General features: G+C 40.3%; 2 protein-coding genes across 2 annotated transcripts; both read left to right on the forward strand.

Annotated features, from left to right (window-relative positions):
- The first annotated feature begins 856 nt into the window (after positions 1-856).
- LOC149214311 (toll/interleukin-1 receptor-like protein) lies at positions 857-1,411 on the forward strand. Its single transcript, XM_089389360.1, has one exon. The coding sequence runs from the start codon at positions 857-859 to the stop codon at positions 1,409-1,411; it is 555 nt and encodes a 184-aa protein (XP_089245486.1).
- Positions 1,136-11,511, forward strand: LOC149214312 (disease resistance protein L6-like). Its single transcript, XM_089390874.1, has 3 exons — positions 1,136-2,611; positions 2,745-3,077; positions 10,129-11,511. The coding sequence occupies exons 1-3, from the start codon at positions 1,679-1,681 to the stop codon at positions 11,422-11,424; spliced, it is 2,562 nt and encodes an 853-aa protein (XP_089247000.1). The 5' UTR covers positions 1,136-1,678; the 3' UTR covers positions 11,425-11,511.
- Positions 11,512-25,397: the final 13,886 nt, after the last annotated feature.

The following is a 25,397-nucleotide window of genomic DNA, read 5'->3' on the forward strand; positions in this document are numbered from 1 at the left end:
AACGATCATATAAGACCAACCATATTTGAGAAAAAATAAAAGAGATACAGAAAGGAGAAAGACCATAAACATGAACATTAAAACCATAGGAGAAGATCAGAAGCTTGGGATATTAAAACCATAGGAGAAGATCAGAAGCTTGGGATAGGGAAAATGCAAGTACAAGTAATCGAGAACATTCCATGTTAATTTGAGTTGTGAACACCGCACAATCCCCGTGTTTCAGGATACCGAATTTGTTTTTACATTAAAAATGAATATTAAACAACAAAATAAAATAACACGATCTAATTAAAAAGCCGAGGAGAGGAGACGACAGGGTGTCCAATAGCCCAATTATTTGCGTACGGGGCCATTGAATGTTCATTCCAATAGCCTAACAAAAATTGATTTACCAAATTCTATCTGAAAACTCCAAAAATGCAAAATAATTAGACAACGCCAATTTGTTTAACTGGATTTTGGTTGACTTTGGTAACCAATGATAGGAAAGAGACATAGAAGAAGAGGCAGACTTCTAGGTGGGAAGGGAGTAAACAGTGCTACACGTGTTTCATCTCTACATCTCTACATCTCAGTCATTCAATATACCCCCTCTTCATCTCATTTGCTATCACTACACACAGATCCGTGCCATTACAGTCATTCAGAGATAGAGCACTCAGAAGAAGAAGAGGCAGACTTAGTTGGGAAGGGAGTGCTACACGGTTTTCATCACTACACAGATACCCATGCCCTTTCAGCCATTCAATCTAGCCCCTCTCCATTTTATTTGCTATCACTACACAGATATCCGTGCACTTTCAGGCATTCAATCTGCCCTTTCTTCATCTTATTTGCGTATCTAATATTATTAATGGCTCAAAATCACACATTTGCTTCCCCTTCCTCCACCTTTTCATCGCCCAACCCCAATTACAAGTTTGATGTTTTTATAAACCATCGCGGTCCAGACGTTAAGAAAACTTTCGCCAGTCATCTGTACCGGCGCCTTCTTTTACATGGATTCCGAGTATTTCTGGACCAGCAGGAACTGCAGGAAGGGGAGAATTTAACTGTTCAAATAGAAGAGGCTATTGCAACGGCCTCTGTTCATGTAGCAATTTCCTCTATGAGATACGCGGAGTCAAATTGGTGCCTCGAGGAGCTCCAGCTGATGTTGAAGTCGAGGGCTACAATTATTCCAGTTTTTTATCATGTGAAGCCTTCCCAGCTTAGGTGGACACAGGGTAAAGAGAAAGGCAATATGTATGCGAAAGCCCTTCGCAGCCTAGAAAAGAAGAAGACTTGGGACCCTCAAACTCACAAAATGAAGCGGAGATACGACCCCGAGACTATTGCAAACTGGAGGGACGCTCTTTCTCGCATTGCAGAGATTAGCGGTCTGGAGCTGGAGGCGTGTAACAGGTGAGAACTCAAATTTATATTGTACGAATGACTTAATGTTTGATAGAAAAGACGGGCGGATTGTGCTTTTAAGACATGTTTCTCACTAGCTTTTGCTGTCAGGGACGAGGGTGAGCTTGTGGATAAGGTCGTACATCTAGTTCAGAAAAAGGCTATAAAACCACCATTGGATGTGGCCACATATCCAACTGGTTTGAATGAAAAGCTACTTGATTTTGTAAGGGCCGTGTTATTGGAACATGGCAGCGCGAAAACCCAGGTTGTGGGTATAATGGGCCTTGGTGGTGTTGGCAAGACTGCTTTAGCGAAAGAATTTTTCAACAGTAGGAGATCGGATTATGATCGATCCTGCTTTTTGTTTGATGTAAGAGAAGCTGCAGCGAGGGGTTCTTTACCATCGTTACAGAGTAAACTTTATAAGGACTTGACTGGACAGGAGCAGGCAATTGATAACATTGATGAAGGCATAGGGATGTTCATGCATCGTGCCTCGCGTTGTCGAGCGCTCATAATTTTTGATGATGTGGATTCTATTGAACAGCTGCGTGCGTTATGTTCACCTGTGAAGGACGTCCTTCGTTCAGGTAGCTTGATTTTAATTACATCCCGCGATAAGGGTATCTTTATGAGGTCTGGAATAAGAGAGACATCCATTTACAAGCTGACAGGCCTCGATAAACAACATTCTCAAGAGCCTTTTTGCTTGCACGCCTTCCACCAACCTTGCCCTGTTTTGGGATTTGAACAAGTGGTTAGAAAATTTTTGGAGGTGTGCCAAGGATTGCCGTTGTCTCTCAAAGTGATAGGGGCGCTACTTTACTTGGAAAACCCTGAGATAGGGTATTGGCAGGACCAATTGTGGAAATTGTCTAACATAGTTCCCACCGATATACAAAAAAGTCTTAAAGTTAGCTACGACAGTCTTGATGAAGAGGACAAAGGGATATTCTTAGATATTGCATGTTTCTTTGTAGGAGAAGACAGGGACAAAGCAATAAGAATATGGGATGGTTGTGGCTGGAGAGGCTCCATTGATCTTCGGAATTTAGAGAACAAGTGTCTTGTTGAGGTAGACACTGAAAACTGTATAAGAATGCACGATCACCTCAGAGATTTGGGCAGAACTTTGGCGGAGAGAGAGCCTTGCCTTCGTCTTTGGCGCCCAACTGACAAGGTTTCTCCCTTTGTGTCCCACCGATCATCTGTAAGTGTTTGAAGCTTAACATTTTGTTGTGTTTTCAAATTTAAGATCAGAGAAATGAAATTTCACGTTGTGATTTCTGAAACTTTGCAATGATGGCAATCTTTTTCTTCTGACTGTTTCGATAACAATTTAGGTGCGTGGAATTACCATGGTTCAACGAAATTTTGGCGAATCGTTCGCACAATCTGCGCAGAGTAAGAAACGTTATGTTGATATGAGCAGGTTGCAACTGTTGAGGGCTAACGGTGATTGTTTGAGAAACATATCCAATGTGCTGACATACTCGGATCTTCTATGGCTTTGCTGGAATGACTATCCCTACCCCTCTCTGCCTTCCTGGATTCCGATAAAAAATTTAAGAGTTTTAGAACTGCCTAATGACGGTTGCCAAGTGCAGGAATTAGATGACAGTTCTGCAGTGTTGAGCTCATGCCAGTTGGAAACATTGTGGGAGAGAGAAAATGAGGTACATGTCTGTTTTTTTCTTTTAATATATTGAGTTTTCTTTTTAAATAAAAAAAAAAAAAAAAAATTGGTTGAGGGTTTCTATGTGTTTTTGAGAGGGGTTTTTGCATATTGAAGTTTTTTTATAACAAATAAATTTTGGGTTAGAGTTTTATGTGTTATTTCTGATTTTGTATATTGAAATTTTCTGGGTGAGGGCTTCTATTTTTAGCTTGGGTGAAGATTTAACTTTTTTCTGATATTAAGTTCGGATGATATACTATCACCGCCCTTCATATAACAAGCTGGTCCAAACTGATATCTGTTTTATTTCCTGTCTCTATCGATATGCTGAGGTCCATCGAATCATATATTTATTGGGTATTTTTCAATGGGGAAATACCAAAACCAAACAAACTTAACACCACAGAGGTAATGCTCTGTTTCTCTGCCTCAGGATCTTTATGCACAGGGAAGCTTTTAAATAAAATTACTCAGAACAGAGTATTACATAGCCATAAAACATTTCTATTAATTAAAATATAAAGCCTGAAACAACATTCATCCTCTTCGCTGAGAGAGATTCACCACAAAAATTTCAACCAATAAAAACTACTCTGTCTCCTCAGAATTTACTGAGCTGGGTTTACTGCTGTAAAACCCATTTTTACATTACTGTTGTAAAACAAATTTTTACACAGACTTACAAAAAAAACGCTCCACCATTTTCTTTATGCATTGCTGTGCAAAACCACACATGGTTTTTGCTACACCTCTGTTTTACTATGTCTCACAAAAACATTACAACTTGTTCCATGTAATTTCTTCGCACTGTTGTGCATTTTTTTTTTTACAAAATCAACAGAGGTCTACGCATAAAAACATTCACATTCACTTATGCACGTCTGTGCATCACAATAGTTTTCTTGCAAGTCAACATAGTTTTTTTTCGCTGCAGCAAAAACTATTTTTACGCACTCTCATATGCGTTCTTCTTTTCACCATGCACTTTGTGCATTTTACAATTTACCATATATGTAACCTATGCTGCGCCCTCTATTCCTTTTACAATAGTCCACATATAACAACCCCAGAGCACACTTTATTTTTGCCTTGTTATATATGTATTTAACGCTAAAACATAATGCAAAAAAAAACTACGACTCCCAAAGAACAAACATTAAATTTACATGCCGTAAAAGAAACTTAAGAGTTCTATCCACCACTATGACAATTTATTAAATGCGTTAATAAAACCTGCGGTCAACCCAACTTGTTTTTACTCCACGCAAGCATTTAAATCGTTGCAGGCTCGTATGCAGGTAGGAGTGGCGGTCAACAGATTTGAGTTTTCACTCCACGCAAACATTGATTTGATGCGGGCTGACTGCATCTTCGGAGATCGACGGCGGAGAACGAAGAGCCCCATCGGACGGCTGACAACAATATCGGAAGACATCATGTGACTGAACAATACCTCCCAAGAAACTTACGTTGCGTTACGTCAGTGGTAAACCACGTGTCAGCTCCAAATTTTCTCGGGTTGAAGAGTACGGAGATTCCCTTCCCCGGAAACTGGCCCGAGAACTCTCCGACGGGTTTGCTCGACGGTTTCTGGCGTCTGCGTTGAAATTACGATTTCAACACTCCCCTTTAATTTCAACTGCTGGGCATTCAAACATACCCAAGCACTTCCTCACATGGAGGGATTCCCCAACACTGCTGTTACAAAGATATCTTCCTCACATAGAGGGATTCACCAACTGCTTCTGATGCAGCTCCACAAACAAACAAAGTTGTCTTCCTCTTAGTAGAGGGATTAACCTGAAACTGTGCTTAAGAGCACCTTCCTCATGACATAGGGATTCACCATAACAATGTGCTGAAGAGCACCTTCCTCTTGACAGAGGGATTCACCTGTGACTATGCTGAAAAGCATCATCCTCTTGATAGAGGGATTCACTAATGACAATGTGCTGAAAAGCACCTTCCTCTTTAATAGAGGGTTTCACCAAATGACTGCTTCAAATGCAGTTCCAAAACAAACAATCATTGCACTGCTGTGTGTGCAAACTCATTACAATGTTCTCCTATGCTGATGCATATTTTCTGCTGCACTGTTGTGCCATCTTCTTTACTTTGTCTATCCCACACTGCTGTGTCTACACTTGCACTGCTTGTGCACTTTTCAAAGACAAAATACTCTGTCTTTTCTGGAACAATTACACTGTCCCAACTTACAAATTTACACTGTTGTGTGTAAACATTCACTGCTGTTGCATATATTGCATTTCAACTCAATGAACAACAAATTCATTACATTTACCTTTACTGTTGTAAGGAAAATTTCTTTTGCATGTGCTGCTGTTCAAAACTTCTTGTTGCTGCATTTTTCACATTTGCATTGCTGTGTGCTTCTCCTTCTTCACGATGGGAAAACTTTTCTTCAAGCTGCTGCTGTCCATACACTTGCTGCTGCAATTTTTTTTATATTCACTGTTGTCCATACCCATAACCATAGACTGTCATCCCTGGGTTTTTATTTGCTGCTGCGTTGCCTCTGCAATTTGCACTGTGGCTGCCTTTTGTTTCATCATACTGCTGTGCCCATACTCTTGGCACTTCATTCTCCACAAAAAAATAACACAGGCTGCTGCCTTTTCTTATGCACCCTTTCTTCACACAATCTTCAGCTTCATTCATTTTATTTTCACAACGCACTGCTGTGCAATCCCTTTCAATTTTCTGCTGCCACACACATTCTTATACATCCAGTGTGCATTAAGAATCTGATGTCCTTGTTTTTCTTTATGCATTTCTTTGCATGCTGCATTGCATATGAAGAAAAACATTACATTTTTCACTGTTGTGTATTATACTCACTCTGCTGTGAGTATGTTCTCTCACATTACATAGAAGGAAACTACCTTCCATTGCTATGCATTTCAATGCATGTGCTGAATAAAAAATTTCAAACTGTTGTTTTATGTTTTGTCCTCCCACTGCTGTGAGGGTCTCCATGCTTTGCATTCTTTCCTTATCTTGCTACTGCTCTTTACATTTCAGCGCTGCCATCTTTTATTCTTTATGCATTTCTGTGCATATTGCATAAGCACAAAGCAAAAACATTGCTGATTTCATCACTGCTGCATATTACCTTTCAGAGGGATTAACAAAGATTTCATTTGCAACTGCTGTGCTGCAATACACCCTTCATCAACAAATGACTGTAAATACAATTCAGCAAACAAAAATTACAAGCTCCCCTTTAATGTGTGCTTGTCTTCTTTTGGCAGACTCTTCTCAAAACAAATTTAGATCCACTGGGGAGTTCAAGGGGTTTTCAGATTGTATTACCTTCCTTCTCCATACTTGTTTAACTTTCTTCTTTTGCATGGGTCTAGCTTGTGTAAGAGCCCATGTCAAGTTACAGTCACGTGCCATATGCCCAATGTTATGACACTTGAAGCATTCTACATTTTTCATGAATGACATTTCATGATTTCTTCTAAAATTGTTTCTTGGAGGTTGTCGAAGACCACAACATTTATCTCCATGAAATACTCTACAGTCTTTTGCCATATGACCAAAGTTTGAGCAAGCATAACAATAACCATAAAATGAACTTTGGTACCTGGGAGATGGAGGTTTCCTTGATGCACTTCTGAAGCTTTGCTGCCTTGAGATCCTTTGATGATCACCATTACCTCTTGCCTTTTTGCCATCAGCTACATTTCTTCTTGGAGCAGGATTCTTTCTATTGCTGCCTTCATTTTTCTCCTTGCCTTCGCTGGAACTAGGAGCATCACCATCTCTTTCTGGCTTCTTCACATCTCCTTTGTTTAAAGCATCCTCATCCTTGTTTGAGGATTCACCTACATACCCAAGTCCTGATTTATCAAATGGAGATCTATGATAGCTAAGCATGTCATCCAATGCTTGAGAGCTCTTCATTATCTTGTTCATCCCTTCAACCTTCTTCCTGAGGAGGACAATCTCTTCTTCCAACTTTTCACATACATTATTTTTCTTTGCAAGTTGTTCCTCAGTTTCTTCCTTGCTACGAGTAGCTTCAGCTGCTACTATTTTGAAGGAGATAATATCTGTCTTCATTTTGGAGATTTCTTCATCTTTTGCTTCACTGCTCTTCATTTTCTTTTCAGCTCTTTGTGGCTGCTTCCTGGCTTCTTGCAGTTCGGACTTAAGGGAGGAGACCTCTACCTTGTACTGTCCAATCTCTTCTACAAGCTTATTCATTCTCTTGTGTCTTTGTTCAAGTTGGCTTATCAAGACATCTACCTGCTTCTTTGCTTCATTCAGCTGATTTGTCATGGATATGACTTCTTCATGATGTTTCCTCTTGCTTTCTTCAAGTTCCTTCTTAAGCTTGGCAAGCTCTTCATCCCTTTCTCTTACTTGAAGCTTGATGAGGTCAAGCTTTTCATTCTCAGCTTCTATGATGGGTTCTTCTTGACTCATTGTCATGGTCAGTGGTCCCTTTGCATGAAGGTCATGCAGTCTATCCCATATATCCTTTGCTGATGAATATTTTCCTAGATTCTTCTTCACAGAATCAGGGAGTCCATCCAAGATTAGTTTTACTGCTTGTGCATCATACTCCATGGATTCTTCATCCATCTTGTTGTCATCAATCACTGACTCCCAGACTTCAATCCCCTCAGACATTAGGAAAGCCCTCATCTTTATTTCCCATACATCAAAGTTTCCATCAAACTTTGGGGTTTCAAACAAAATGTATTCAAATAAATTGTCTTCTATTTTAATAAAGGAGGGAGACACATTTTTAGCAGGCTTGGAGGCTTTCTTCTTTGACCTTGCCATTCTTATCTAGGCTTTAAATACTTGACTGTGTTTTCTTTAAATCACTCACTGTTCCTTTAATAATAACTCAAAAACTTGAGAAATACCTGAATCCCTTTGGCTGAAACTTCACACTGCTGGAGAAGCTTTCTGTGCTGCAACCACACCTTCCTTCAGCTTCTTTGAGTCTTCAAAGAGCCTGGACTAGCTCCGATACCACTATTGGGTATTTTTCAATGGGGAAATACCAAAACCAAACAAACTTAACACCACAGAGGTAATGCTCTGTTTCTCTGCCTCAGGATCTTTATGCACAGGGAAGCTTTTAAATAAAATTACTCAGAACAGAGTATTACATAGCCATAAAACATTTCTATTAATTAAAATATAAAGCCTGAAACAACATTCATCCTCTTTGCTGAGAGAGATTCACCACAAAAATTTCAACCAATAAAAACTACTCTGTCTCCTCAGAATTTACTGAGCTGGGTTTACTGCTGTAAAACCCATTTTTACATTACTGTTGTAAAACAAATTTTTACACAGACTTACAAAAAAAACGCTCCACCATTTTCTTTATGCATTGCTGTGCAAAACCACACATGGTTTTTGCTACACCTCTGTTTTACTATGTCTCACAAAAACATTACAACTTGTTCCATGTAATTTCTTCGCACTGCTGTGCATTTTTTTTTTTACAAAATCAACAGAGGTCTACGCATAAAAACATTCACATTCACTTATGCACGTCTGTGCATCACAATAGTTTTCTTGCAAGTCAACATAGTTTTTTTTCGCTGCAGCAAAAACTATTTTTACGCACTCTCATATGCGTTCTTCTTTTCACCATGCACTCTGTGCATTTTACAATTTACCATATATGTAACCTATGCTGCGCCCTCTATTCCTTTTACAATAGTCCACATATAACAACCCCAGAGCACACTTTATTTTTGCCTTGTTATATATGTATTTAACGCTAAAACATAATGCAAAAAAAAACTACGACTCCCAAAGAACAAACATTAAATTTACATGCCGTAAAAGAAACTTAAGAGTTCTATCCACCACTATGACAATTTATTAAATGCGTTAATAAAACCTGCGGTCAACCCAACTTGTTTTTACTCCACGCAAGCATTTAAATCGTTGCAGGCTCGTATGCAGGTAGGAGTGGCGGTCAACAGATTTGAGTTTTCACTCCACGCAAACATTGATTTGATGCGGGCTGACTGCATCTTCGGAGATCGACGGCGGAGAACGAAGAGCCCCATCGGACGGCTGACAACAATATCGGAAGACATCATGTGACTGAACAATACCTCCCGAGAAACTTACGTTGCGTTACGTCAATGGTAAACCACGTGTCAGCTCCAAATTTTCTCGGGTTGAAGAGTACGGAGATTCCCTTCCCCGGAAACTGGCCCGAGAACTCTCCGGCAGGTTTGCTCGACGGTTTCTGGCGTCTGCGTTGAAATTACGATTTCAACAATATTCAGATTTTCACCTCTTGAACGGGGTTGAAACCAGTTTTATTTTGCTATTTTGTTAATTTAAAAATCTTTTTTTAGGGATCTCATGACTCAATCGGATCTGCTCCGATTAGCTTTCTTTGACAGTACTCAGTAACAGTTTTCAAACCTGGTTTTTAATGCTTGCAATGCACCCGGGGTGTGTCTACGAAATATAATTTTGTAGTTGGGTGAACTAAAACAAAATATACTTTTCTTTTATTTCCCTCAGCCCAGGGCGGGCCAAGCTTAGGAGGGGACAGGCCCTCAGCGGCTCAGATACCATGATAGAAATTAAAGAATCAAACACACTGATAAACTGGGTAGCTCTCAGGTGAGAGACTATATCTGGAGACTGCCACTGGCAAAACGCTCTACCCTTTTCATCTTACACTCAAAAATATATATAGCTTTTACACAAGTAGAGAAGTTAGAACAAAATCCAAAAAAATAGGAACTAAATCCTAATCAAAACCATATTCAACTAATGAACTAAGTCCCTCCTCAAATATATTTCTCCATTAATTCTAACAGGGTGATGGTGATATACAAAGTTATGTGTTAATTTTTATTTGGTGTATTGAATTTTTCTCTTGGGTGAGGGGTTTTATGTTTAGATTGGGTGAATTTAGTTCAGAATTTAGATTGGGTATCGGTAAAACCCAGTTCATATTTAAATTTTCATTTAAATTTGTGATTGAAAAAAAACATTTAAAGACTCCATTTTTCCACACATTGCAGGCACCTTTGGAGTTGAGGGAGTTGCTTATTGGTCATAGCCTTCTACAATTTCCAAAGTCCATAGGAAAACTGAAGCACCTGGAGAAAATTGTAGCCAATTATGTCGAAACATTGCACGAAGAGTTCTTTAATCTCCGGTCACTGAAGCATCTGAGAGTACACACACATATGGAGTTGCTGTCAGAGTCGCTCGGGAATCTTACGAACCTCCAATATCTGGACTTGTCCGGAAGTTCCTATTTGCAAAAGCTTCCAGACTCGTTCGGGAATCTTACAAATCTCCACTATCTTAACCTGTCTGGCTCGTATTTCCAAATGCTGCCACATTCCTTTGGGAATCTTACAAACCTTCAATATCTTGACTTGTCTCAGAGCTTCAATTTGCAAACGCTCCCACCGTCATTCAGGAATTTAGTTCAACTTAAACATCTCAGATTGAAGGACTGCAGCAGGTTGATGCTGTCGGGTGAAACATTTGGGAATATCACCACATTGGAAAGCTTGGATCTTCAATGTTGTGGGGATATGGAAGAATTGCCTGCCCAAGTCACAAGTCAGCGTTCCATGGAAAAATTATATTTGTGGAACACAAAATTAAGAGAATTGCCATGTGCTATTGGAAGCCTAAGCAATTTAAAAGTTCTGGTAATAGAATGCCTTATGTTGGAAATGTTGCCCGCTTCCCTGGGTAATCTAGGGTGTTTAAAGGAATTGACGTTTTCTGGGTGCTCTAGATTGAAATGTTTGCCTGACTCAATTGGCGAGTTGAAACAATTGACAAAGCTTTGGATACGGCAGGGAATAATAGAGTATTTACCAATGTGTGTCACTGAGTTGAACAATCTTGAAGATTTGAGTGTAACAGATTGCCCACTACATGCCCTGTCATTTGCCGGAATTGGAAAGATTGCAAAAGGAAAAAATGCATCAATAGATGGGCGCATATTATTCTCTTCTATTGGCAAGTGTATGCTCCGTCTCAAAGAGTTACAGCTTTGGGGGACGCAAATAAAGGAAATATCATTTTCTGAAGGGGTTTGCTCCAACCTTCAACATCTTGACATCAAATTTTGTCATAAGCTGGTCGAGATTGGAACATTGCCAACATCACTGGTATCACTGGAATTAGAAGATTGTCCTGTATTGAAGAAAATAACAGGGCTTTGTGGTCTTTCAAAACTTGTACTTCTGGACATCCACGAGTGTCAGGGATTAGGGAACGTTGTTATCTCTGGAGGTTGCCAATCTGGAGAGGAGTCGGGATTTGGCGTGGAATCTTCAAATACCATGTTCTGATGGTGGTGATGAAAGCGATTTTTCCAATCATGATGAGAGCAGCAGCCATTGGATTGAAAAGTAGTTGTCCGAAGAATTGAGATTGGGCGAAGGGGGATTGTATGGCAACCCTCTGTTTCAGTCATGGAGTACTTGAGCAGGCTCAGCCCACACGAAAGAAGATTGAAGAGCCCTACAAAACTACAGCAGGAAGAGTGGAAATTTAAAAACTTGTGCAGTTATAAAATGAAAGCAACTTAAAAGGATTTGCTTCTTTGTGGCATGCAGGAAGAGTGGATTTCATTATTCACCATTTTAAAATCTACGTTGATTTAAAAATTAAATTCACTATTCATTATTCTAGATTTTAAATTGATTTAAAATTAAAATTCATCATTTATCATTCTAGAATCTAATTAGTACTATGAAAAATAAACTATAATAAACACTGAAATCTAAAGACTGGAATAGTAAATTGATATAACTAAACTCAAAAATAATGGAGTGATAAGTCTAAAAGTCACTCTAAAGTACACACAGGGCTTGGTGCTCTTGATTAAATACTAATTCCATAACCTTGTACATAACAAAATCTAATGGAAACATTGCAATCCATAGAATCCTGAATTCTTGAAAAACCGATGGAAACATTGCAATCCATCAAATCTTGAATTCTAATCCATCAAATCTTGAATTCTTGAAAAACTGTTAAGTCTGCTGGATTTTGAGTGAGATCTAAAATTCTACTTTCTGCATATGAAATCCAATGAGGTCGGAACCACTCTCAAACATCTTGAGTCATTTCATGGTAATGTTAAAAATTTAAGTAAAATGATGAAAATGAAAAATAAAGGAGAATGTCACTTTTACTTTAAGAATTTAACATTACAATGAATTGCATAGCATTAATAAGGCAATATGATCAAATACTAAGTTTCCCCTGTCATAAATCATTGTTTACAAGCAAATTTAAAGGGGACGCATAGCCCATTTTGAGGGGACTCCTAGGCGTCCCCACACTGGAGAAATGTCCCCCTTTGTGTCTCCCCAAAAGAGGGACGTGGGGAAACGTTTCCCCAGACGTCCCCCCATCCCAAGGGGGATGCGCACCCTAACCCTCGGAGACGAGTTTCGTGGAACACTAATTATGGTAGCCTTAAAAAAAAATAGAAAAATGTACTTAAAAAAGAATATGTGATTTAGAATTAGATTGGAAAGAGTTTGTTTTGAAATATTTGAAATTACAGTATCCAAGTCTCATTGCTTGACAAATAAAGTAAAAATAATAATAATAAATAAATAAATAATAATAATAATAAATTGTGCTTTATAAGGAATGTGTGCTTTGGAAGGAATGTATTCGTTAGAATTATATTGGGAAGAATTTGTTTTGAAATATTGGAAATTGCAATTTTGAATATCCAAGTATCAGTGAATTAAGAACCCAACACAATAATTTACAATATTAAAATCACAATTTTACTCGAAACAAAAACCGCTGACAGATTTTACTCGAAACAAAAACCGCTGACAGCCGCTGAGTATCCCACGCTAGCTCACTTCAGCGGTAATGGTATCTACCTTGAGTCTCCGAGACTGGTTAATATGCATGACTTGACTAATTGGAGAGCCGCGCCACGCATATATAGTGCCTTTCTCTTTACCTTATGCCCACCTAATCTCGGAAGGCTTCAAATGGTAAAAATATTGAAATACTGGTAGCCCTCGACTTCAACAAAAGACGGAGTACCTCAAGGCACCAATTTAACTCTGGGTATCTCATAGAGAAAATGGCTACATGAACAGAGCAATAGCTTCTTTTAATTTTGTCCCTTCCAGCTGGTGCAGAGATACTCGAATCCATAGGAAAGAAAACGCCGGTACAAATGGCTGGCGAAGGTTTTCTTAACCTCCAGACTGCGATGGTTTATAAATATGCAGAGGTGGAGGAAGCACATGTGCGATTTTGAGTCATTAATAATCCTGGAGGGGTAGACTGAGTGACTGAAAGGGTCACAAAAAACCCTGGAAATTTGATGACGGCTATTTGTTTTTTTTTCATGTTATTTGAATTTGTAGATTTGAATTTCACGTTGTAGATGTTTGACACTCAATTTTTTTTTTAAATGTTAAATATTTTTATAATAGTTAAAAAATAAGTTTGAAGGTAGTCATTTTTAAAAATAAAACACAATAAGTTATTAGTTTAGTTTTATAAAATCAAAAAATTGTTTATAAAACATATACCAATAGTACTTAAATAAAGAATGTTATTATTTCAATTTTTTATTATTATTGTTTTATAAGAATCTTATTTCTAGTCAATCTACCAAAAATGGTGACAAGGTATTGGTTTAATTTAATATTTATTTAAATTATTTATGATAAGCAACTTAAATATTTTTTTCCTATTGTTTTTTTCTATAAAAATTTCATTTCGAGTTAATTTACAAAAAAAAGATAGGCAACTAAAAGAATAGGAACAAGGCACTGGTTTAACTTAACATCTATTTCAACTATTTATGATAGGCGACTTAAATACTTATAATGCTTAAGGTTTTAAATATTTTCCACATGTAGAGGTAGTGCTGAGAGCTGGTTGGTAAACCTTAAAACAATCCAACTAGTAAAAATTCGAGTTCTGCCTGCATGGATGCCGGAGGGGACCCTCGTCCTCCACTCCCTCCTAAGATCGATGCCTTCAAACGCCTGGTAGCCTCTTGCGGCAGGAGGAAAGCAAACTCGAATCAACAGAAGTTTGTACAGAAAGCCGAATCCATCCCCTTTGTTGAACTCCTTGCTGAACACCCGTGCCGGATTGAGTTGAACCTAGCAGAACGTGGGCTCATTGGCCAATTTATGGGCCTCTGGCCCTCTCCCAAAGCTATTGATGGATGGGTCCAGCGAAATTGGAAGCCCCTTGTCTCTGAAGGAATCCGAAATCATCTGGTAGGTAGAGGCTATTATGTTTTTGTCTTCGATTCAGCAGAAGATCGAAACATTATTTTCCGAAATGGTCCATATTTCATGGGCCCCCAAGGGATCTATCTCAATAAATGGGTGCCAGACTTTGATCCTTCCCAAGATATTCCTTCAACCGTTCCTGTGTGGGTAAGGTTACCCCACCTCCTTCTTCATTGCTGGAATCTGGAATCTATGGAAACCATCGCGAACAAACTAGGCAAATACATTGATAGGGCTGAAAGGAGATAACAATATTCGTGTGCCAGAATATGTGTTGAAGTCTACTTGGAGATAGGGTTGCTCGAGGCGATCAAGCTAACCGTAGCTAGCTGGTCTCACATACAAGAACTTGATTATGAACAGCTCCCCTTCAAGTGCCGACACTGTCACGACTATGGCCATTTCACTCGAAACTGCAAGAAGAAAACTGAGGAAGAATCTGAAAAAGAGAAGGGCGAACAGTGGACACAAGCCCGAAAAGCAGGCACATCCAAGCAGACCAACATAGCGAAAGGGAAAGGAGGGAATGCAGAGACCGGAGGACCCTCTTTTAGGAAGAGACTACCTAAAGTTCAAGCCACAGCAAATGCCACCACTTCAACAAATCCTTTTGTTGTTCTAAACCATCTAGAAGATCAAAACCAACCAGAACTTGAAGAGGGATAGGTGCAACAATATATTGAACAGATAGCAGATGCAGAAATAAGCTCAAGATCTCAGGAACAAACTAGAGTAGCTACCTCAGAAATCCCTTGTGTAGACGCAACCCCGTAGGAAACCCATGGCTCTCCAGGAGGTGCCATATCCCCACTCATTTATGCGGAAATGATCAAAAAGAAAAAGTTGATAGACAACCCTGGTTCTTCTGAAGAAGACTCTTTTGAGCGATCCACCAAAAAGGCAAGAAGGAAGTCTCATAAGGAGATCAGAGAAGAAGAGGCGGAGAGATTAAAGATGCAGAGCAGTCAGTCCACAATAGAAATGTCATTAGGCAGAAACACAAGGGCTTGACCCACAAAGGGAGGGCCTACTCCTTCCTTCCCTGGTAAATAATGTAGATTGTCTCTTGGAATTGTAGGGGTTTTGGGAACCCATTGAAAGCTGAAGCAGTAAAAGGTCTATAAAAAATGGAACCCTCAAATATCCTCCTACTCCAAGAGACAAAGAAAGAAGAGGATGCTCTTCTATCCTTAAGTCGAATCAGGTGGAATAAGAACTCAGGAAAAATGGTCAGCGCCCGAGGTACTTCAGGGGGTCTTGCAACCTTATGGTCAAAGGATATGTTTCAGCTGAAAATCTCCTTCGCAACCCAACACTGGATATACACAGAACTTCAACATCTTCCAAGTAAGATTTCTTTGGCTCTCTTCAATCTTTATGTCCCTGTTAATTTCCTAGAAAAGAAGGACTGCTGGAATTCTCTCTCAGACTTCCTAGAAATCTACACTCCCCCAAACATCATACTGGCAGGGGATCTTAACATCACTTTAGATCCGAAAGAGAAAAAAGGTGGAGTTTGGGGTAAAGATCGCTTCCATGTCTCGGTGGAGTCTGTGATTCTTTCTTGGGACCTCCTCGACCTCACACCTAAGAAAGGTCGTTATGCCTAGACCAACAATAGAGTTGGTAATGCCAACATTGCTACTCGTCTAGACCGGTTTCTAGTTCAAAGTTCTTTGATGGAGGGGAAGCATTTAATCTCTTCAAAAATTCTGCCCAAGATAACATTTGACCATAACCCCATCTCGCTACTGCTAGAAAAAGAGGAAGACTTAGGCCCTATTCCCTTTAGATTCAGTCCTCTTTGGGTAGCGAGAGTTTGCTTTATGGAAATAATGGCTCAAGCTTGATCGCAACCAGTTGAAGGATCCCCCAGCTTTGTGTGGGAGCAGAAACTTAAGTACACTAAGTATGCCTTAAAAACCTGGGCAAAAAAACCCCTCTCCACTCCAACAAGCAATAGACAAAAGTATGTGTAGGATTTAGCCGAGATTCAGCTAGGCATGAAAGATACTGAAACCACCAAAGCTCAGCTGTTCATCGAACAGAATGCCCAGTTCAACTCTTTTCTCTCCTTTCGCCACGAAGAGGAGTACTAGCGCCTCAAGTCTCAACAGCCTTTGGCTGCAAGCTGGAGATAGAAACACATCATTCTTTCACAGACAATGCAGAGCTCGTCTCTCTCGGAATCAAATCTTGGAAATATCCACCAAGGAGGGGGACTTCATCAAAGGGTAGCCTCTTTTAAAACAAGTTGCCACATATCATTTTCAGTAACTGTTTCAGGAGGATAGTTCTTCTTATGATAATTTGGCGGCTGAATTTTTGTCAAACATCCCTTCACTTGTCACTGCAGATTTAAACACTAGGTTATTGAAGCCTTTTACTGAAAAAGAGATAGTGGAAGTCATATGGTCAATGGAGCCGGATAAAGCCCCTAGGCCGAATGGCTTCACCATCCATTTTTACAGAGCTAGATGGAATGTAATAAAACTCGATCTCCTCTTAATTATAAAAGCCTTCCAAAAGAAAGCCAAAATGGGAGGGTGCACCAACTCCACCTTCCTTGCATTAATCCCGAAAGAAGTTAACCGAGAGACTTTCGATAGGTTCCGACCTATCTCACTCTGCAATGCCTCATACAAGATTCTCGCCAAACTCTTAGCTAATAGACTCAAACCTCTGTTAGGGAATTTGATCTCCCCTCTTCAGGGCGGTTTTATCAATGGAAGACACCTCATAGACAATGTGATCCAAGTGCAAGAAGCCCTCCACTCTAGCCACATTCGGAGGGAAAAAGGCATGCTCATCAAGTTGGATACGTCAAATGCTTTTGACCAGGTTAAACTCTCATTCCTCTATAAAATCCTTTTCTCTTTTGGTTTTAGTGCTGAGTTTGTCAACTTGATAAAAGCTTGCACATATAGACCTTGGATAACACCCCTGGTCAATCGCAGACCTGCTGATTTCTTCCAAGCTACAAGAGGGCTCCGCCAAGGGTGCCCATTGTCACCCTTTCTTTATATCTTGTTGGGAGAATCCCTAAGTAGAAAGCTAACAGTTGAAAGGGAAGTAGGCTCTATCCCAGGCATTAAGGTAGGAAGAGGTGTGGATCCTCTAAATCATGCCCTCTTTGCGGATGACTCTTTCCTCTTGGGAGGGACCTCGATTAAGATAGCAAGGGCTTTCAATGAAATTCTTCAACACTTCTGCTTAATTATAGGAGCCTTTCAACAAAAGAAAAAGTGTTGTCTATGGTTGGAATGTATATCATCCAACTATCCTTCAAATCGCTTGCTCATTGAGATTCCCTGGGTATGACAAATGGGAAAAGATCAAATACCTAGGCCTTCCCTTAACCTTGGGACCAAGCCCTCCCTCCCTCTAGATCGAAGTAATTAGCAAGATAAAAGCAAAAGTAGCATATTGGGGAGACCAATGGCTAACAAAGGTTGGGAAGCTGGTTTTGATAAAGGTAGTCCTCTTCACCCTCCCCATCTTCCAGTCTTCCCTCTTGCTAGCGCCCAAGTCTATCACGAAACAGATCTCCAAGCTCCTTCAGGATTTTCTATGGAACGGGGGTAAGGGCAACCAGAGCAAGTTACATTTGGTAAGATGGGATATCCTTAAAAGACCACTCCAGGAAGGTGGGTTATAGATTCGGGATCCAGGCCTGGAAAATTTGGGTCTTGGTGGAAAAATCATATGGTAGCTATATGCAAAAAAAAAACATCTTGTCAGCAAGATCCTCTGGATGAAATACCTAAAGGGAGGCTCCTTGAGAAACCTTACAACAACATCTACTCCAACAAGAACAACAATTTGGAATTTAAACAAAAGATGCATTGATCACTTACAACAACATTTATACAGAATCCCGGGCAATGGTCTGAGAACCTTACTGTGGGAGGATACTATTCAAGGGAATGCCCCTTTTGCCTCCCTTGTTGAAAAGTGTGCAACAAGAAATGCTTGTTGAGATTGCAACAAGATGATGGATCTTAGTGAAAAGAGTCGCCTTCACTAAGTGGGCCCGTAGGCAAATTATGGCGCAAATTCTATTTTTGATCCCAACAGGGATGATCACAGTATGGGTGATCACAGCATGGGTGATCACAGTATGGGTGACCACAGTATGAGTGACCACAGTATGAGTGATCAAAGTCTATTTTTAGACTGGATGTCAAAAATAGAAAAGTAAAATATTATTGTCTCATAATAATATTTGGACTATAAACTTGATCTTATTCTCTTGGAACACTTCAGGATGAGCTACGGATGTGGTACATGTAGATCCCAGAAGGAAATACGTGGTTACCTATGGGATGACTAATATTTGCATGCACGACTTCAGTTAGAACTCAAGTGAGTTGAGTTTAGTGGACTGGAGGTGCAGTTGATGGAGTTGTGTTCAATTTAACTTTTTTAAACTAGTTGTATTTAGTCTAACTGATCAATAGACTAGAGATGAGTTGGTGAATTAGTTATTAAATAATTCACAAGTTATTAACTCATAATGCAACTATAGAAAACATCAGTTAACTCAGTTGCATGTCAGTGCATGTTCAGTTCAGCACGGATAGGTGTTAGAGGATCAGATTGCTATCAGTTGTGACTATAGCTGTGCATGATGATTTGCACAATCATAGGGATTGAGTATGCCAATGAATTGGCCAATATCAAGAATAGTATCCTGTGCTCACGTCCAACACAGTGTGAGTGATTATTTGCAGGTCAAATACGAGTTTGGTAAACCATTCTCATCAATTCTTGAGCAAGTATTGAGTTGTGGAGGCGGGCAAGCAGTGGAATAGATTTGGAGATCAGATCTTAGCTGTATTGTGTGTAACAGGTAGAGCTGGTACTGGATTGCTTGTGATAAGCATTTTACTTTGTAATGTTACATGATTCAATCACTATAATATACAGATAGTTGGGGTTTTTAGCGAGATGCTTTCCCCGAGAAAATACTGTGTTGATATGTGCGATTGATGCTTCTATGTACGCCTGTGAATGTTTCTGCTTCTGTAAATTGATGATCAACGTAGAGGAGGTTATGTATTATGCATGTTCCACTTATAATTGTATAATTAGGATAATCTCTATGAATATGTGTCATATTATTCAAAATTTCTACATGGTATCAGAGCCAGGTTGGCTGAGGGATCGCATGCAGCCATACCTCCAGGTAGGAGGTGGGGTGATGTGGATTGATTGTCCCAAGGAGGAGGGGCAGGATCCTTGAGGTACCCAACCTATTGGATGAGACCTTGCTACGGGAGCCCCAATGTGTAGTAGCAGGAATTGATTGATTGGGTAGAGACATATGCGGATGGAGGCAGGCAAGCAGCGGGGGAGATTTGGAGATCAAATCTGAGCTGTATTATGTGTAGCATGTGGAGATAGTACTGAGTACTTGTGAGGAGTATTGTACTATGTATTGTTTCATGATTCAATCACTATAATATTTTTAGCGAGATGCTTTCCTCAGGAAAATACTGTGTTGATATGTGTGATTGATGCTTCTATATACGCTTGTGAATGTTTCTGCTTCTGTAAATTGATGATCAGCGTAGAGGAGGTTATGTATTATGCATGTTTCGCTTATAAGTGTATAATCAGGATAATCTCTGTGAATATGTGTCATATTATTCAAATATTCTACATTGTATCAAAGCTAGATGATTTGTAGAAAAAGTTTCTACATGGTATCGGAGCTGCTTGATTTGTAGAAGAGATTTTTACAGGATATCAAGCGAGGATTGATCATCAGATCTATTATTCAGAAAGTGTTTACATTTTATTTCTTCAGGCAGAGTCTGTAATCGGGCCAGGTAGCCTCTGGATTCATCCTTCTTTTGGAAGGTGAGATATCCAGTGAATGCCCATACAGTCGATCTCTATACAAGAAATACTTTGTTCTCACAAATTCTAGATCGGAAGTGGTTGAGTTTTTTTGAGCTGGTGGAATTCAAATTTAATTCCAAAGCAAGAGATAAAACTTAGAAACATTCAGTGCGAGAATGGTGAAAGTATGCCCCAGTATCTCATGAAGTTCACCCAATGCCGAGATGAGCTGGGAAGTGTGGGGGTGACTGTCGAATGAGGATGGTGAGTCTAGCACTCCTTGACCTTCCTAAGAGTTGGCATAGCTACTAGGACTTGGTGAATGGAAGGGAGAAACTGCCAAATTGGGAACGACTATGGTTGGATTTGATGCAGGAGGAGATTAGACGGCGCACTAGAGACAGTTCTTCATCTATGGATGATGAGGAGAATTGTGCCTTAGCGAGTAAGGTGAAGAAGGGGAAGGAGAAGGGTTCTCTTTCTGAATCCAGTACTTCCAGTGATGGGAAGAAGGTTGATAAGTCGAAGGTGAGATGCTTTCGTTGTCATGAGATTGGTTCATGGGTCAGGAACCTATATGCTCTTGAGGTTCAAGATGCATGCAAAGCCTTGAGCAGTGAGGCAAATGTTGGAGACTTGGTGGTTGAGAGGGAGTGTATATTACCTCTCAACATGCAGAGCTAGAAGAAGTCTCAGACGATTGTGGAGGAGCCACGATTGGTGCAGCAGCTTCAGGAGGTTGTGGAGGAGCCACAACAGGGGAAGCTGAGAGGAGATCGAGTAGAGACATCTACTCATCCAGAGACCTCCAGTAGGGGAAACTTCGAGCCAGGTGGGCTGAGGGATCGCATGCAGCCATACCTCCAGGTAGGAGGTGGGGTGATGTGGATTGATCGTCCCAAGGAGGAGGGGTAGGATCCTTGAGGTACCCAACCTCTTGGATGAGACCTTGCTACGGGAGCCCCAGATGTGTAGTAGCAGGAACTGACTGATTGGGTAGAGACAGATGCAGATGGAGCGGCAGAGAGAGCGACAGTGTAGGGAATTCCAGGACAGCGCATAGCTAGCAGGCTGCAGCAATGCGAGAGGCACAAGTGTTTTGCACAGTGCTAGGTGGCACAGAGAGGTGTGCAATTGTGCGGGATGCATGGAGATGTTGCAGTAGCGCAGATATCAGAGAGGGATCACTTGTCAGCAGCAGGTAGAGCTTCAACATCAGAGGGTGTTTCTATCCCAACAGGGAGGTCAGTTGGGAGGTGCAGTGCGGATGCAATGTTGGGAGATAGAACTAGCAGCAGCACAGATGCAGTAAGAGATCAAAGTGACAGAGGCTAGAGCAGTCAGATACTGAAGAGCACAGAGATGCAGAGTTTTCAATCGACAAAGGCAATAGCAGTCAGAGACTTTGATGACAGAGAAAGTGGACCGACTAGATGCGTTGCATGGAGAACATTCCAGCGTTACAGGATCGAGTTTGAGAGGAAGCCTTTCTTGTTGAGAGGGAGTGTTGAAAAGTGTGCAACAAGAAATGCTTGTTGAGATTGCAACAAGATGATGGAGCTTAGTGAAAAGAGTCGCCTTCACCAAGTGGGCCCGCAGGCAAATCATGGTGCAAGTTCTATTTTTGATCCCAGCAGGGATGATCACAGTATGGGTGATCACAGCATGGGTGATCACATTATGAGTGATCACAGTATGAGTGACCACAGTATGGGTGACCATAGTATGGGTGATCACAGTATGAGTGATCAAAGTCTATTTTTAGACTAGCTGTCAAAAATAGAAAAGTCAAATATTATTGTCTCATAATAATATTTGGACTATAAACTTGATCTTATTCTCTTGGAACACTTCAGGATGAGCTACGGATGTGGTACATGTAGATCCCAGAAGGAAATACGTGGTTACCTATGGGATGACTAATATTTGCATGCAGGACTTCAGTTAGAACTCAAGTGAGTTGAGTTTAGTGGACTGGAGGTGCAGTTGATGGAGTTGTGTTCAGTTTAACTTTGTTAAACTAGTTGTATTTAGTCTAACTGATCAATAGACTAGAGATGAGTTGGGTGAATTAGTTATTAATTAATTCACAAGTTATTAACTCATAATTCAACTATAGAATACATCAGTTAACTCAGTTGCATGTCAGTGCATGTTCAGTTCAGCAGGGACAGGTGTTAGAGGATCAGATTGCTATCAGTTGTGACTGTAGATGTGCATGATGATTTGCAAAATCAGAGGGATTGAGTATGCCAATGAATTGGCCAATATCAAGAATTGTAGCCTGTGATCACGTCCAACACAGTGTGAGTGATTATTTGCAGGCCAAATACGAGTTTGGTAAACCATTCTCATCAATTTTTGAGCAGGTATTGAGCTGTGGAGGCAGGCAAGCAGTGGAATAGATTTGGAGATCAGATCTTAGCTATATTGTGTGTAACAGGTAGAGCTGGTACTGGGTTGCTTGTGATAAGCATTGTACTTTGTAATGTTACATGATTCAATCACTATAATATACAGATAGTTGGGGTTTTTAGCGAGATGCTTTCCCCGGGAAAATACTGTGTTGATATGTGTGATTGATGCTTCTATGTATTCCTGTGAATGTTTCTACTTCTGTAAATTGATGATCAACGTAGAGGAGGTTATGTATTATGCATGTTCCACTTATAAGTGTATAATCAGGATAATCTCTATGAATATGTGTCATATTATTCAAAATTTCTACATCCCTAAATTCCTGCAACGAGTTAAAGATCTAGCTAGTGAACAAAGGTCTCCTCCGACTAGCATATATTAGCTCTTGGGATAGCAAAGGGAATTGGGCAGGATGGAATTTTCTAGGGGTCCCAGAACCTCTTCACACTAAAAAACACTTGTTGTATACAGCTCTCTCTGGCCTCGCCCCTGTCCACCGCTCATCCAAGGACAAATGGGGGTAAGGAAAAACAAGAATTTACACAGCAGCTCAAGGTTTCTCCTCTTTACAATCTACTCATGCCCCTTCACTGACACCGTAACTCTGGAAATCAGTTTGGTTCCCCTTTAGCCGACCAAAGGTGAATTTATTCACATGGTTACTCATGCATAGAAAGGCACTAGTAGGTGAAAATCTGAACAAAAGAGGGTTCCCCGGCCCCTTTAGATGCTGCTTATGCAACTCTGCTACTGAAACCTCTAATCATTTACTAGTTGACTGCGATTTCACACAAGCAGTTTGGAATTTGGTCCTTTTCAGTCTTAGTGCTGCCTTCCCCTCCCAGACATCCATCGTTTCTCTTTACATCTCCTGGGCAGACCAAAATCCAGAGAAAAAAGCTAAAAACGCAGTTTGGAACAACATCTGGCAACTTATTCCAAAATGCCTTTAGTGGAAACTGTGGTTGGCTAGAAACGACTGCGTTTTCAACAATAGGTTTCTGAATTCAGTGGTAGTGGCGGCCAAAGTGAAAGCCCTCTTGCTACAAATTGCAGGTAAATCAGCTCCCGCCTCCTCTTTACCTTTAGAAGCTTCTGCGTGGCTGGGAACCTGCTCGACAAGAGAGAGGAATGATTCAGTCAACAAATCGTTGAATGCTCCTTCTTGGCACTTGCGACTCACTGAATGTGACTTTAACACGTGGTGGTAGGGGACCTCAAGAGCTACGATCTTCTTTGATGGAACGTCGAAGGGGAACCCAAGAACTACAGGTGCAAGGGGTTTGATTATTTCCCCGGATAGATCGAGTGAAACCGGCTTCAGTTAGGGCCTAGGCACTAGCTCGAACAATCAAGCAGAGAGTTACAGTCTCTTAAAAGATTGTCAGATTGCGAAGAAGCTAGGCTATAAAATAATTCAAATTTTCGAAGACTCAAAGCTTCTGATTAAACTTTTAAACTCCGAAGATCATTTTTGTAATCCTACATTAAACAAAACTCTACGGCGAATCCAAACACTTTGAAAGATTTTGACAGAGTTGACTCTTACCACATTCTGCAGGATTTAAACAAGCAAGCAAACTCTCTGGCAAATAAAGACTATCTGCTACCTCAAGGAAACCTTAGTCTCAATGGAGGATCCTGCTCGCTTCATCCTCTGCCTTAACCAAGCTACAATAGGCAGATCTGGATTCATTGTCCTCAACACTCAGATTGAGCGTTGTACTCGGAATTTTGAAATAAAACCCAGACACGAAGGAGATCTTCACTTTAGGGCTCTCTGGAAAGATGTCAAGCTTCCAACCATCTGCCTGTGCAAACCTCCAACCACCAACCTCTCTCCCCCTCTAGCGACCATTTCCGTCGCTTTACCTCACCCCCATCAGCGCCTCTCCTCCCTGTTAGTCACACTCAAGAACGCCAAGCAGCAAGCAACATGAACAACAAGCAGCCACAACCAATAAAAAGAACATCAAGCAAAAGGAACAACACAACAACAAAAGGAGCAACGAGCAGAAGGAACAACATAATAACAGAAGGAATAATAAGCAGAAGGAACAACACAACAACAGAAGGAACCAACAAGCATAAGGGACAACATCAGCCAATAGAAGGAACAACAAGCAGAAGGAATAGCACAACAACAGAAGGAACAACACAACAACAAAAGGAACAACAAGCAGAAGGAACAGTAGCAACCAACAGAAGGAACAACACAACAACAAAAGGAAGAAAAAGCAACCCAAGGGGAAAAAGAAGGAAGCAAACCAAATGGAATTCAAGTCAAGAAGAATCAACACTCTCAAGAGTAGTCAGTCTACAAACCATGAAAAAATATCAGAGAATCAATGTTATGTAAATTTGCTTTACTAGTAGGACAATATGTTAGACAATATTCAAGAATAGCTACAGAAATCTATGAATTTTTGAATATAAGCACAAGAGAAGGGACTGTGTTCCTAGCACATGCTCACGACTTAGTTTCCACCTATGCTACAGTTGATTGTAATAGGAGCTTGCTCCATCACAACCTTTGGTAATATATCCACTATCCGATCTTATTAAAAAAAAAAGAATTCCACATGTTTCAAAATTTTCCATAATAGTCAAATACCTCTAGAAAGTAGAGAAATGTTTGTCAAATTCCATGCTTGGACACAGGTGCCTCTGCGTATATTGGTTATAAATGCTAACCAAACCCTGATTCTTATTATCAGTGTTTGCCTTGAATAGAATATTACAGCTTTGGATTTATCATTGTCCTG

The sequence above is a fragment of the Pinus tabuliformis genome, chromosome 1_1, assembly GCF_031772625.1.
Source record: "Pinus tabuliformis cultivar Carrire ecotype Pingquan chromosome 1_1, CPIR1, whole genome shotgun sequence".
NCBI lineage: Eukaryota > Viridiplantae > Streptophyta > Pinopsida > Pinales > Pinaceae > Pinus > Pinus tabuliformis.